This window comes from Anolis carolinensis, chromosome 3 (assembly GCF_035594765.1).
Source record: "Anolis carolinensis isolate JA03-04 chromosome 3, rAnoCar3.1.pri, whole genome shotgun sequence".
In the NCBI taxonomy this organism is placed as follows: Eukaryota; Metazoa; Chordata; class Lepidosauria; order Squamata; family Dactyloidae; genus Anolis; species Anolis carolinensis.
The window spans coordinates 219,682,165-219,694,804 of record NC_085843.1 but is presented as its reverse complement, the minus strand read 5'-3'; the positions used below and the strand labels follow the sequence as shown (position 1 = coordinate 219,694,804).

The following is a 12,640-nucleotide window of genomic DNA, read 5'->3' as shown; positions in this document are numbered from 1 at the left end:
GTGGTGAGTCCACTCTGAATTTTATTCTAGACTTTTGAGGGGCTATTTAAGATTCTGAAACTATTTAGGGATTATGATTGAGCACCACAGATAGCCCCTTTAAAATCTAGAATGAAACATGGGCTAGATTCGTTGCACCCACTCATATGGGAGCCTTCAGTTGCCCTTAGGCAGCTTGCTAACTCTGCCTCCATCATCTTCAATTCTCTTACTCTCTTCATATGAAGAGAGGTGGATATCAGTTATTTCCATATGATCAGAATGCCCCCTTCCACAAAATTAGACTCTCAATTTTGTGAACGGTGTCTATGTGCATAGAGAGCCCTCCTGCTCAGATTAATCATTCTCAACATGAGGAGAAGGGGAGAACTGGAGATGGACGGAAGATGAATAACACACTATCCTATTCATATGTATCTTCTTTGTAAATGAGTGAATAGATTTGTGGGTGAGTGCAAATGTAGAGAATGGAAGAACATAGTGGACTGAAACATTTTACAGCCAAATTGCTTAACCATGTTGAAGGTAACTCCATTCATTTCATTCTATTAGCTTGCTCTTATTGTATTGTATAATATTTCAACAAATTAAGGTCTGAATGTGTGGTTTTATTGGTGGTAATTTCTTTTTCCAGCTTCGCAAAGCCATCATTGATCACATCTCAGACTCTTTCCTGGACACAACTGTTCCACTTCTAGTACTCACTGAAGCAGCTAAAAATGGAAGAGAACAGGAAATAAAGGAATATGCTGCTATTTTTAAAGAACACACATGCAGACTGATTGAGGTAAGGTTGTTAGAAATTCAATTGAATTGGATATTGAATGCTGTGAGATCATCACTTGTTCTTCTCTTTCTTTGGGTTTTCCCACTGTAGACATGTATCATAACATGAAGGGTCTCAGAAACATATATTTTGTTTTCCTTAAGAAATTTAATCACTTTAATTTGAGTGAGTGGCTTAGCTAGGCTCCAGATTTATTTACATGGAAATGTTGAAGCATACTTTTTCAGGGTTATTGCTATTGTTGGAAGCATGCCATTCTATTGGTTGAATAGTTTTAGGTTCTTGACAATCATTAAGTCATCCATTGGCTGTCTAATAATAGTACTAAATTCATAGAAACAGAAGACTGCATAACCAGAAATTGACAGACTTGAAGTTTTTAGTGTCTATTTTGTTTTTCACAAAGCCTCTAATTTTGACCAGGAGGCAGATGTAAAAATAAGACCCAAGAAAGGTGAGTGAAAGCCAGGGGAATATAATGTTTTAAAGGAAGGGAGCATATAATCTTTATACATTTTATGAATCAGTCCTTTCACATCAAAACTCAGTCTTTGCCTATCCCTAAGCCTTCTCCACTATAAAAGCTTAACTTATAAAGGGAAAGAGAGACCTTCTAAAACAACTGAAAACTCCACAGCCCTACCAATCATCTAGTGATCTACTAGTAGACCCTGGTCTATCTACCCCAAGTGTCGCTCAAATTAATTGATTGGTGGAACTATATGCCAGGAAAAAAACCATTCCCAAGAAATGTGGATGGTAGCACTGTGTAACTAAAGGGTTAAGATCACTCAGTGCGTAGAGAAGCCGGACCTGAATGACACCTCCAGTCAAGAGAGACAGATGTCAGGTCCATGGGTGGTAACTGAGATAAAGGGTGATTTATAAAGCTGCAACCATGCAGTTGATCTTTCTCTTTCCATCTCTCTTATGCCGGGACTGTCTAATTGTAAGGAGCTGTAAATAAGTTTGGAACAATAATAAAGCATTTGCTACCAAGGGTTCTTTTAGCTGAAAGTGAACCAGAGTGCTTGATTCAGGAAGCACAGATGCAGAGGGAAGAATAGCAGAGGTACAGTGGAAGCATGCATGTTACAGATGTCTGTCTGTGACTGCAAATCCAGGGGAACCTAAGTGCAGCCTTTTTCGGGGAGCCCTGACAGCTCAGTACTACTTGCAAGTTATGGAGCTTGTGGGTTTATTGCAGCTGTTGACTGAAAAAGTAATTTTTCAAAGCTCTAGTAAGCTAGCATTGGGCCCAGAATTCTTGGGCAGTTATTGAGGCCCCATCAACCTAGACAAATCCACAACAGATACCTGCTTCCTCCTTCAGAACCAGTTTTTATAATACAGTGTTCAGAACAGCACTCAGCAGCTGTTTAAAGCTGACTTATTAATATGCCATAATGGCCTGATATAAAACATCATATTTAGATATTATGGGAAATTAAACTAGCAACCATCTCAGCTTCTTGATGTTTCTTGGTGCAGTGCTCGAGAGTACTAGCCTCTACTGATACCAGCTCAGCCCCTAGTGTCCCACCATTGTTTCGTTTGTTTAAGATCCAGCCAATAGAAACTGCAGGAAATACACTCTGCAGTCTGCCATGATGAATGGCCACTAATTCACAGAAGGAGGCTTCCTCACACAATCCATCAGATATGCCTTGCCTTGACATTGATAAAAGCTTCTGGCTCAAGCTTGAAGTTTCAAAAACTAGTCCTGTCTTTGAAAAGGAAAATGTGTCTTCTGCATGTAGCAGATCTGTGGTAAAAGGAGAGTCCATTCTTGGTTATTTGATGTAGTGCTACCTAAAATGGTAGTCCCTGGAATCGTGTCAGTCCTTGGGTCATACTCATCCATTTCTGGTTAGTTTTCAGGAAAGGAAAAAAAAAAAACAAACCAAAAACAATTGTAGCCAATAGTTTCATGCATGGTGCTGAATCCTAGCATCCTGAATCCTTTCCCCGCATCAGAAGCCCTTTCTACACTGCCATATACAGTGTTCCCTCACTTATCACAGGGGTTAGGTTCCAGGACCACCCTCAATAAGTGAAAATCCACGAAGTAGGGACGCTATATATTTATACATTATTTTAGTAGTTATACACTATTTTAAGTCTTTATCAACCAATTGTGTGTTGATAAATCGCCTCCTTCTCCTCCTGTTTCCGCATGGGCTCCTTTTCTCTCCCTTTGGCTTTTCCTTCCTCCCTTCCTTAGGCTGTCAATTGTAATTTTTTATGATTTATAATATTTTTTTTTAGAGTATATTGAAAAACTGCGAAACAGCAAATCCACAAAAAGTGAACCGCGAAGTAGTGAGGGAACACTAATACAGTTTGAAATTGCATTATATGGTCAGTGTAGACTCATATATTATTTAACTTCATTGAACTGTGTGTATTGTAAATGTGGCCAGAGGGCCTGATAAACACCCGTTTAATGTATTATCAGGGTTTTTTTTATTGCTGAGGTGGTGAAGAGATGCTTGTGTGGTTTTTATTACTACTTCTGAAATAACTACCAAAGATTTGAGCAGGGAACTGCTGGCTGAAGCAGCTTCCACTAGCTTATTGAAACTGTTGGATTCTGACTCTTGATTGGAAACTGTAGGCAGAAACTTTTGATCAAACCTCAGGTATCAATAAATCTTGCCCTCCATGCATCTCCCTTTCATATTTCTGGTATGTATTGCCATGTAGAAAAGATAGTGGATGCTATTTTCACAGACGAGGCAAAAACAGCTGTTCTTTGTCTGTAATGCCAAAGGAAATATTTTGCTTTTTAAAAGGTGTTATTGTAGTCTGATAACACTTACATGTGGCGAAATTATGACATTGAAGGCTATGGGAACTCCCAAAACAATTCACCCAAGTAAATAAAGATTGCTCTGGGTAAATATCAGAACTTGGAGATCTTGTCCAAAATTAATTTCTCTAAGCTCTGGTCAGCATGGGTGAAAGCTGATAAGGATAAGCTAAATGTAATTATTTGGTTTCAAAACAAATTAGCTGACAAAAACTTTGTGTCTAGTCATAGTAATCACAGACATTTCAGATGCTGCATCGATTAGGGCTCAATGGCAACAAAATCTGGTTCCATGTTTATTTACATTGAATGGGGCATTCTCCACAGCATTTTTGGGACTGTGTATTTTGGACTGTAAAATAAAAATAAAATAAAAAATAAGGACATAGTGTAGCCCGTTTGCATTAACAGAATTGATGACAATGTCTTCTTTGTTAAAAAATGAAATACTTGAATATTGTCTTGAATATGAATGGCACATATTAGTGATTAAGAAACAGAACAGAGGTGCAACTACCATGTTGTGCTCTGAAGAGATCAGAAGCATCATTTTGGAGAGTAGTTGCTGTTTACATTCCAAGTCAGCATAGCATTGTATTTTCTCTATTTTCAGTCTGAAGCATTATTTGGCAGAGAGTATAATCAGCCATAGGCACTTCAATGTTCAAATATTTCATTCTCATAAGTGAGGATGAATAATTTCCAAGGTTTCTCCTCAGTGCAGCAAAACCAAATATATTTACACAGTTCTTGTCGGGCGTACTTTGAAAGTTAATTTGCATAGAAATACATGTGGGTTTTTGTTTCGCATGAGAATTGTGTAGTTTTATGCAACATACCCCTCGCCAAGACCATATGCATAGTATTTCCAGGCAACCACATCTGTTTTCTGTACAAGATTGCTGCGTTATACACAAAACCCAAGATTGCTGCTTTTTGCACAATTTTTTGAGGTACTGGATTCTTGTAGTTCAATTTTGTAGGAAAGGGCCATTTGTGGCTGCTTGGAAACAGCATTTATTTTTGCATAAACCCATACAATTTTCCATGCCAAAAAAACAAAACAAAAACAGAATGGTGTCTATACAAAATAAATTTCTGAAACAAGTGTGCAAATATTGGGCAAAAACTGCAAAATTCTCTGCACTGCATTATTTTTCCAAATTGGGGCCTCTTCTACACTGCCATATAAAATCCAGATTATCTGCTTTGAACTGGATTACATGTAAGTGTAGATTCATATAATTCAGTTCAAAGCAGATAATGTGGATATGGCAGTGTAGAAGGGACCTAGGGGTTATTCAACTGAAATCCAGAGCATTGCCGCTTTGAACTGACCCTGGATTCCACAGAACTCACCAGATGCTCCATCCCTGAGATGTAGTAGTTGCCATTCAGTGTGGCAAAATCCTAAATGGTCACATTGATGGCCAGCCTTGCCTGGCCTGTTATCCAATCATTGTGGCAAGGGGCCAAGAGCTCCAGAGATCTCCCAGCTGTCATTGTGTGCCTATGCTGTCATCAACAAAAGTACCCACATCACCAAGAAAAAGGGGTTCTCCAGAGCTCCATGGCTAGTTACTACAATGATAGGAACAGCCCTGCCTCGATCTGTATGCTTTCCCCTGTGCCACAGAGCATAGGGAAAAGCATATAGATGCGGGTAGGGATGTTTCTCCCTCGTGGTCCCTATGAAACCACACATATGGTAGTTGTTGTGCACGTGCACAGCAGGTTTGGAACACTTAACACCTGTTTTAGATTATTAATTACATCCCCGCACTCCCTTCCCAGAGGGTATATATATGCCTATGGCAGCCTATGGCCCCAGTTCCCTTTTTTCTTCCGTCATCAGCAGAACTAGGAACACTACTATGTCGACTGCTTCTTTTAAAAAATGTGTCTCCTGAGGGGGCAAACTCCCTGACTCGGACAGGCATGATAAATGCCTTTTATGCCTTGGGGAATCCCACTCTGTGGCTACCTGCTCTGTTTGTCATTCTTTCACTCCTCAAGCCCGCCTCAAGGCCCTTCTATACGAACGTGCCTTGCTCCCTTGCCAGATGCCTCAAAACTTACCTCAAAAGGCGCCTTCCGCGCGTCCAACTCCTGGCCGCTCCCTTCCATTGCTCGCGGCTCCTTTCCTATCTCCAACTCCCTCTAAGTCCACTAAAAAGCGCCTTTCTAAGTCTCCCTCAGCTACGGAGACCGTGGCACCGGAGAAAAAGAAGCAGAAGAAGAAGCACCGCCCTGCTTCTGCTGATGCAAGTGTCCCAGCACTCCCTTGCGCTGATACTACGAGCCAAGCCCCTCCCACACCGAGGGGGCACTTGCCGGGGGCGGAATTTCCACAGCAGGTTCCAGCTGGAGTTAGCCCCCCCCCCCCCCCCGCAACACAGCCCTGGTTATTCAATAGAGTTAAATCTACTCCCCATCCACATTTTTATGGCAGGAAATCACTGCTTTCTTAAACAAATGGGCGGTTGTCCCTCTACATCCTGAGCTTTTTCCTTACAGCTTTTTTCACATTACTTTTTAGTCCGAACAAAGGATGGTGGCCGCCACCCAGTTCTGGATTTGTGGCCTCTTAACCAGTATATCCATACCCGATGATTTCTATTGCCACTATTTTACCTTTACTACCTAGGGGAGCATGGTTTGCGACCCTTAACCTTCAAGATGCTTATTTTCACATTGCTATAGCTCCCCATCATAAGTATTTAGCTTTTATGGTTGGTGACCAAGCCTTTTGTTTTCGTGTATTGCCCTTTCGTACCTTCACAGCCCCGCGCATATTTACCAAATGTATGGCGGTGGTCATCGCTCATCTCTGTCTCCAGGGAATTATGGTTTATCCGTATCTCGATGACTGGCTTTTTGTGGATACTCCAGAACAAACTCTACTTTGTAACATTCATCTCACCCTTTCCCTTCTCCAGACCCTAGGACTGGTAGTCAACACCAAAAAATCCAAGCTTCATCCAACCCAAAACATACAGTTCATTGGGGCTTCCTTAAACTCCACCACATGCATGGCCTGCCTTCCAGAGGAATGTTTCCGTGCCCTGAGAACATCAATCCTTCAAGCGCTGTCCTCCCCGTACACCTCAACAACCCACATACAGGCCATCTTAGGCTATATGGCCTCTACAATGTCACTAACTCCTCACACACGCCTTTACATGCGGCCGCTCGAGGCATGGTTCCTTCAAGCCTTCAACCCATCCAGGGACAACCCGCAAATTTACCTCTACCTCCCACCTCACATCCGGCGTGCCATAAGGTGGTGGATTATAAGAGCAAACGTATGTGCCAGACTACAATTCTGTCTGCCCAGCCTCTCTGTGACCATCACATCAGACGCCTCCCTTCATGGCTGGGGGGCATTCTCAGGAACTCTTTCAGTCCACGGCCAATGGACCAAAAGCGAACTACACTACCACATAAAGCTCTTGGAACTCTTGGCCCTATTCAAAGGCCTACAGGCATTCCAGGACATCCTTTCAAACAGATCAGTCCAAGTATGCACGGACAATACTGCAGTAATGTGGTACATAAACAAACAGGGGGGAACACGATCCAGGTCCCTCCTATACCTAACAATGACAATTTGGAACTGGTGCATCACGCACAACATTTCCCTCCATGCAATTCACCTACCTGGTCAACACAACACCACAGCAGACCTCCTCAGCTGATCGCTCTCCTCTACCCATGAGTGGTCGATCCACAAAGAGGAAATTTCCAAGATATTTAATGTTTGGGGCCAACCTCAGATCGATGTATTTGCCTCCCCATCCAACACCAAATGCCACCTATACTGTGCCAGAGGGACACAAATCTCGAACAGTCGATGCCTAGGCAACGCTTTCCTGTTCAACTGGAGCAGTCCCCTACTATACTTATTCCCTCCCATTCCCCTCCTCTCCAATGTGATCGCCAAAATCTACTCAGACGCCACCAACTGCATACTCCTTGCACCATGGTGGCCATGTCAAACATGGTTTCCCCTTCTCCTATGCATGGCAGGATGACAATACCGCACCTTACCTCGTCGACCAGACCTCCTCACAGCGGACAACTGTACCCTATGTCACCCGGACATCGCATTCCTCCATCTCACGTTGTGGTGAGTCCACAACACCACCTCTCACAAACAGTAAAGAACATTTTATTAGCCGCTCATAGACCATCCACAAGGAAGTCATACGATGCTAAGTGGAAGAAGTTCACTTCCTTTACCCAGCTCCATGGTGCCGATCCTCTATTGGCACCCACAGCCATTCTACTTGAATTTCTAGCGTCATTAGCGTCTGCAGGACTCTCCCTCTCTTCTGTTCGTTGCTACCTCGCCACACTTACGGCTCATCGTAGCAGACATGATTTCCCTTCATGCTTCAAGGACCCTATGATTAAACTCTTCCTCCAGGGATACAAAAATACTCACCCCCACGAATCCCTCTCCCACCTCAGTGGTACCTAGATCTCGTCTTAACATCCTTAACAAAAATCCCTTTTGAACCCATGGCCACCTGTGATCTTCCCTATCTCACATGGAAGACTGCATTTCTCATTGCTATAACTTCCAGCCGTCGTGCGAGCAAATTGTGCGCACTCAGATCGGATGAACCCTACATCTGTTTCCACATTGACAAGGTTGTCATGCACCTGGACATATCCTTTCTACCTAAATGAGTCTCCCTCTTTCATCTCTCTCAAGATATCCTTCTACCTCACCAGGACAGCACCCTTCCGTCTCTCCCCTTGCCTCTTCCTGAAATATAGATCAGATACAAAGGGCCATCCAGTCTCCTCACAATGTCTCTCAAGATGGATCATCTCCACCATTAGGCTAGCATATCAACTCCAAGGCAAAGAGCCTCCTTTACATATCAAAGGACACTCCACGAGATCAGTAGCCACATCAGTTGCTTTCAATCGTGGAGTTCCCCTAGAAGACATTTGTAAAGCTGCAACATGGGCCACACCTTCAACATTAGTTACCCACTACAAGCTGGACCTTCTTTCCAAGAAACACGCTGCCTTTGGGAGGGTGATATTATTTTCAGCAGTGGCATGACACCCATCATCCAGGGTGAGTAGCTTGCTAATCTACCATATGTGCAGTTTCACAGGGACCACGAGGGAGAACAATGAGTTGCTTACCTGTAACTGTGGTTCTCCGAGTGGTCACCTGTGAAAACCACACATCCCTGCCCTTCCTCTCCACTGTCTGTCATGCTCCTTGACTCTGCCGCTTCCGGCAGGGGAACTGGGGCTGTAGGCTGCCGTAGGCATATATATACCCTCTGGGGAGGGAGCGCTGGGATGTAATTAATAATCTAAAACAGCTGTTAAGTGTTCCAAACCTGCTGTGCACGTGCACAACAACTACCATATGTGTGGTTTTTACAGGTGACCACTTGGAGAACCACAGTTACAGGTATGCAACTCATTGTTCTATCATTGTGCCCTTTTCCCTGTGCCATGGGGTACAGGGAACAGGAGACAGTGTCATCTCACCATGTGGACAGTAGACCAGTTTGAATTGGAGACAATGTAGGTGCTCACACTAACCTCAGAGTGCTTGACTTCTAATACAAGGTAAAACTGACAGGGTGTTCTGGGCATTCAGGAGTGCCTTCTGATCAAGCCCAGTTATAGGAGCAGTGTAGACAAGCCCTGGGTTCCCTAAGTGTTGGGAACCTCTCTTTTTTGACCAAGAATAGAATAACGGCAAATTTTCTTTTCATGCTAATTAGTACATTTGAAAGCTCCTTTATGGTATGAAGCCAAAATATGAAGATCCATCACTGCATTCACATGGAAACCACTAGCTCCGCCAACCTTGCCCTGAACATTTTGAGTTTAGGTAAAGTGAAATGCCTTAGTCAAAAATCATTAAAAAGGAGGGAAAGCATGTGCTTTGCAAAATTGTGTTTTAACTATCGCATAAACTCATGTATAAATAGACCTCATGTATAAATCAAGGGCAGACTGAGGGCCAATATTATGCTTTTTGATATGACCCATTATTATTTCCAGAATTTATACCCCGCCCTTCTCACCCGGGGGGACTCAGGGCGACCCATGAATTGGCTGAGGGTCATTCTGTGGAGAGGAGAAAGCATCAGTGCTACCTTAGGGACCAGGGATACTTTGCCTGCCCTGTTGTTCAAAAAGGCCAACATTGGCACTGTGACATAATGAGTCAGTGCTTTTTTTAGGCTTTCCCAGGGTAGACTAACTTCTTGCCTTCCACCACTCTACTCAGAGAAGAGGTGGTTTCTTTTTTCACAAGAGTTAAGGCACAGTGCTCACATTGTCCCGTGGGTAAATCAAGCCACGTTTTTGGGTCAAATTTTGGACAAATATTTCTAGACTTACACCAGATATCTTCAAAAGCCTGGATGCAAATTATGCATACTAAAATTGAAAAAATGCACCTGTCTGCAAAATTCAGTGACTACAAACATTATTTGAAACACTGTCAACATTGGTAAAGCTCAAAAAGTCTTTCTTCCTAATTTATTTGAAAAAAATCTGTAAAGTTCATTCTTGTTGCCTCCCCCCTCTTTTGTGCCTTTCTTTCTTTGAGACCAAGCACTTTCATGTGCATGTTTAAATGTTCTTTAATAATATAAAAAGTAGGCTTCTTGGTAAACACTGCAGCTTCTAATATTTTCTTTTGTGTGTCTGCATTTTTTTTTGCATCTTCTCCTATTGTAACATTCGACTTCTGTGAAGGTTTTTCCAATTAAAATTAGAAAGACAACAATAACTTGCTATTTTTATGAACCAGATATTCTTTGAAATGTAACTTACAAAGAATTTATTTATTTACAGCAGAAATGAATAGTAGGGGTCTTCAGATGTTGCTGGACTGAAGCTTACCTCATTCTTCACCATTGTTTCTAGTGGGTAGGGATGATGGTAGTTGCAGTCCAACAGGAGGGCCATAATCTATATATATAAAAGAGTGATGACATCAGGGCAGCGGACAAAACAACAAAACTACAGGCCCCCCAACCTCGAAATTTGACAACACAACCCATCATTCACGGCTCTAGGTTGATACAACAAAAAGGAAAAGAAAAAGAAAGTCCTAATTACAGGGAGAGGAATAATAGTTTTTATCCAATTGCTGCCAGTTTGATGGCTAAGCTCCACCCACTTGGTCTCCTAGCAACCTACTCAGCCCAGGGGACAGGCAGAGTTAGGCCTCACTTAGGCCTCTTCCACAGATTATCAGATTTTAACTGGATTATATGACAATGTAGACTCAAGGCCCTTCCACACAGTTATATAACCCATTTGTAATCTTATATTATCAGCTTTGAACTGGATTATCTTGAGTCTACACTGCCATATAATCCACTTCAGTGTGCATACTAAACATGAAGACAACCATACAACAGACATTCAATACCACCACTACCTCAACAATTTCTCACCAACACCACCAGACAACGCCACAGCAACGCGTGGCCGGGCACAGCTAGTGACAAATAAAGGTGTTAAGTGGATGATACTTGAAGTTTCTCTTCAGAACAAATTGTCACATGCCAAGTTTATTTAGAATTAATAGGAAGGAGGAACCTGGCTATCAGGTTTCTGAAAATGAAACAGATTAACTCTGCTCCCTTCTGGACTAATTACTTCATTTGTGATTATCTTCTAATCGTGCACTGCTGGATATTTTGACTTGGAAAGGAAAACTGCAATGCTTGCACTCCTATATTTTGGGAATGGAAATGTTTTAGGTATTTTAACTCCGGTAGTTTTTTTTTCCCAGGGGAGACTTCTAAGAAGCAAGCCTGTCTTCAAAGATAAGTGCCACTATAATGCTACAACTTCATCCACTTTTTCTTCTATTTTTGTTTTTTCGCCAGATGGATTAGACAGGGTTTTCATAGGAAATGAATAAAGACTATCCTAAGGTAAAGGTAAAGGTTTCCCCTGATGTTAAGTCCAGTTGTGATCGACTCTAGGGGTTGGTGCTCATCTCCATTTCTAAGCCGAAGAGCCAGCATTGTCCATAGACACCTCCAAGGTCATGTGGCCGGCATGACTGCATGGAGCGCAATGAAATTTATACTAGCCGCAATATATCTGTAATGTCCTTTCTTGTGAGTTGGGAAAAAAAAACCTGTGCTGTTCCTGGAGATCAGAGGCAAGGACTAGGCTTATTTTGGAGTAGGATGTCAGGGCTAAATAGAATTTAGCAACCAAGAATTTGTTTGATCTATGGACCTCATCACAAAGATCAGGCAAAGTATCTCACTTCACTTGGCTTTGGGGAGAAAAGCGAGAAGCAGTGGGATGAATCTGTCACCTTGTGTGCAGTTCCCTTTTGGTATTGCTTTCCCCATCACATAGAGGAAGCATCGTCCTTCTGCAGATGACCCGTGCTGGCTCCATTGGAGCCAGCACAACATGAGAAGCTTCCTGTATTGGGGTGGGAAGCCTTCAGTGATGCTTTCATTCCAGTTGGTGATGGGGCCTGTACCATGTGATAGCTGATATGGGGCTCTGTCCAAAAGACAGGGTGAGAGTGTCCTAGGATGTTTTTTATGTGAGTGTGATGAGGTTGAAAGTGAACAAAACATTTTGCAGTTTCACTTGTATACAACATCTATGTATAGCTTACAAAAATTGTGTGTGTGTGTGTATGTGTGTATTTTAAAACCACATTTTCTAGAAAATCTCTGCTAGAATATTGAATTGTCATGATGAATAGGAAATATTGGTACTTGTAGCCTCAAAATTAAACTTTCAGGTTCTCTTTTGAGTAATTTAGGAACTTGAATTTCAAAACCTCACAGAGCTGTCAACTGACATTTCCTAGTCAGCAACCCCTGATGAAGGGCAAATTCTTACTTTTCTCCTCTATTGTAAAAACCTACCTAATCAGAGGAAAGTCCCTTAGAAAGAGAATAATTGACAGTATAGAAATCACTTCTGAGGCAGGTGGATGTATAGTAGAGCCCCCGTTATCCGAGTTAAACGGGTGGGCCGTGACTCGGATAGCCGGATCTCTT

General features: G+C 42.3%; 1 protein-coding gene across 4 annotated transcripts in view; it reads left to right on the top strand.

The window, feature by feature from the left end:
* ctnna3 (catenin alpha 3) overlaps positions 1-12,640 on the top strand; it is a 1,223,202-nt gene that overhangs the window by 618,902 nt on the left and 591,660 nt on the right. For all 4 annotated transcript variants that reach the window (XM_062977502.1, XM_062977500.1, XM_062977501.1 and 1 more), the window contains one exon: positions 635-787. In XM_062977502.1, the coding sequence (XP_062833572.1) occupies positions 635-787 (153 nt within the window). The remainder of the gene's footprint in view (positions 1-634; positions 788-12,640) is intronic.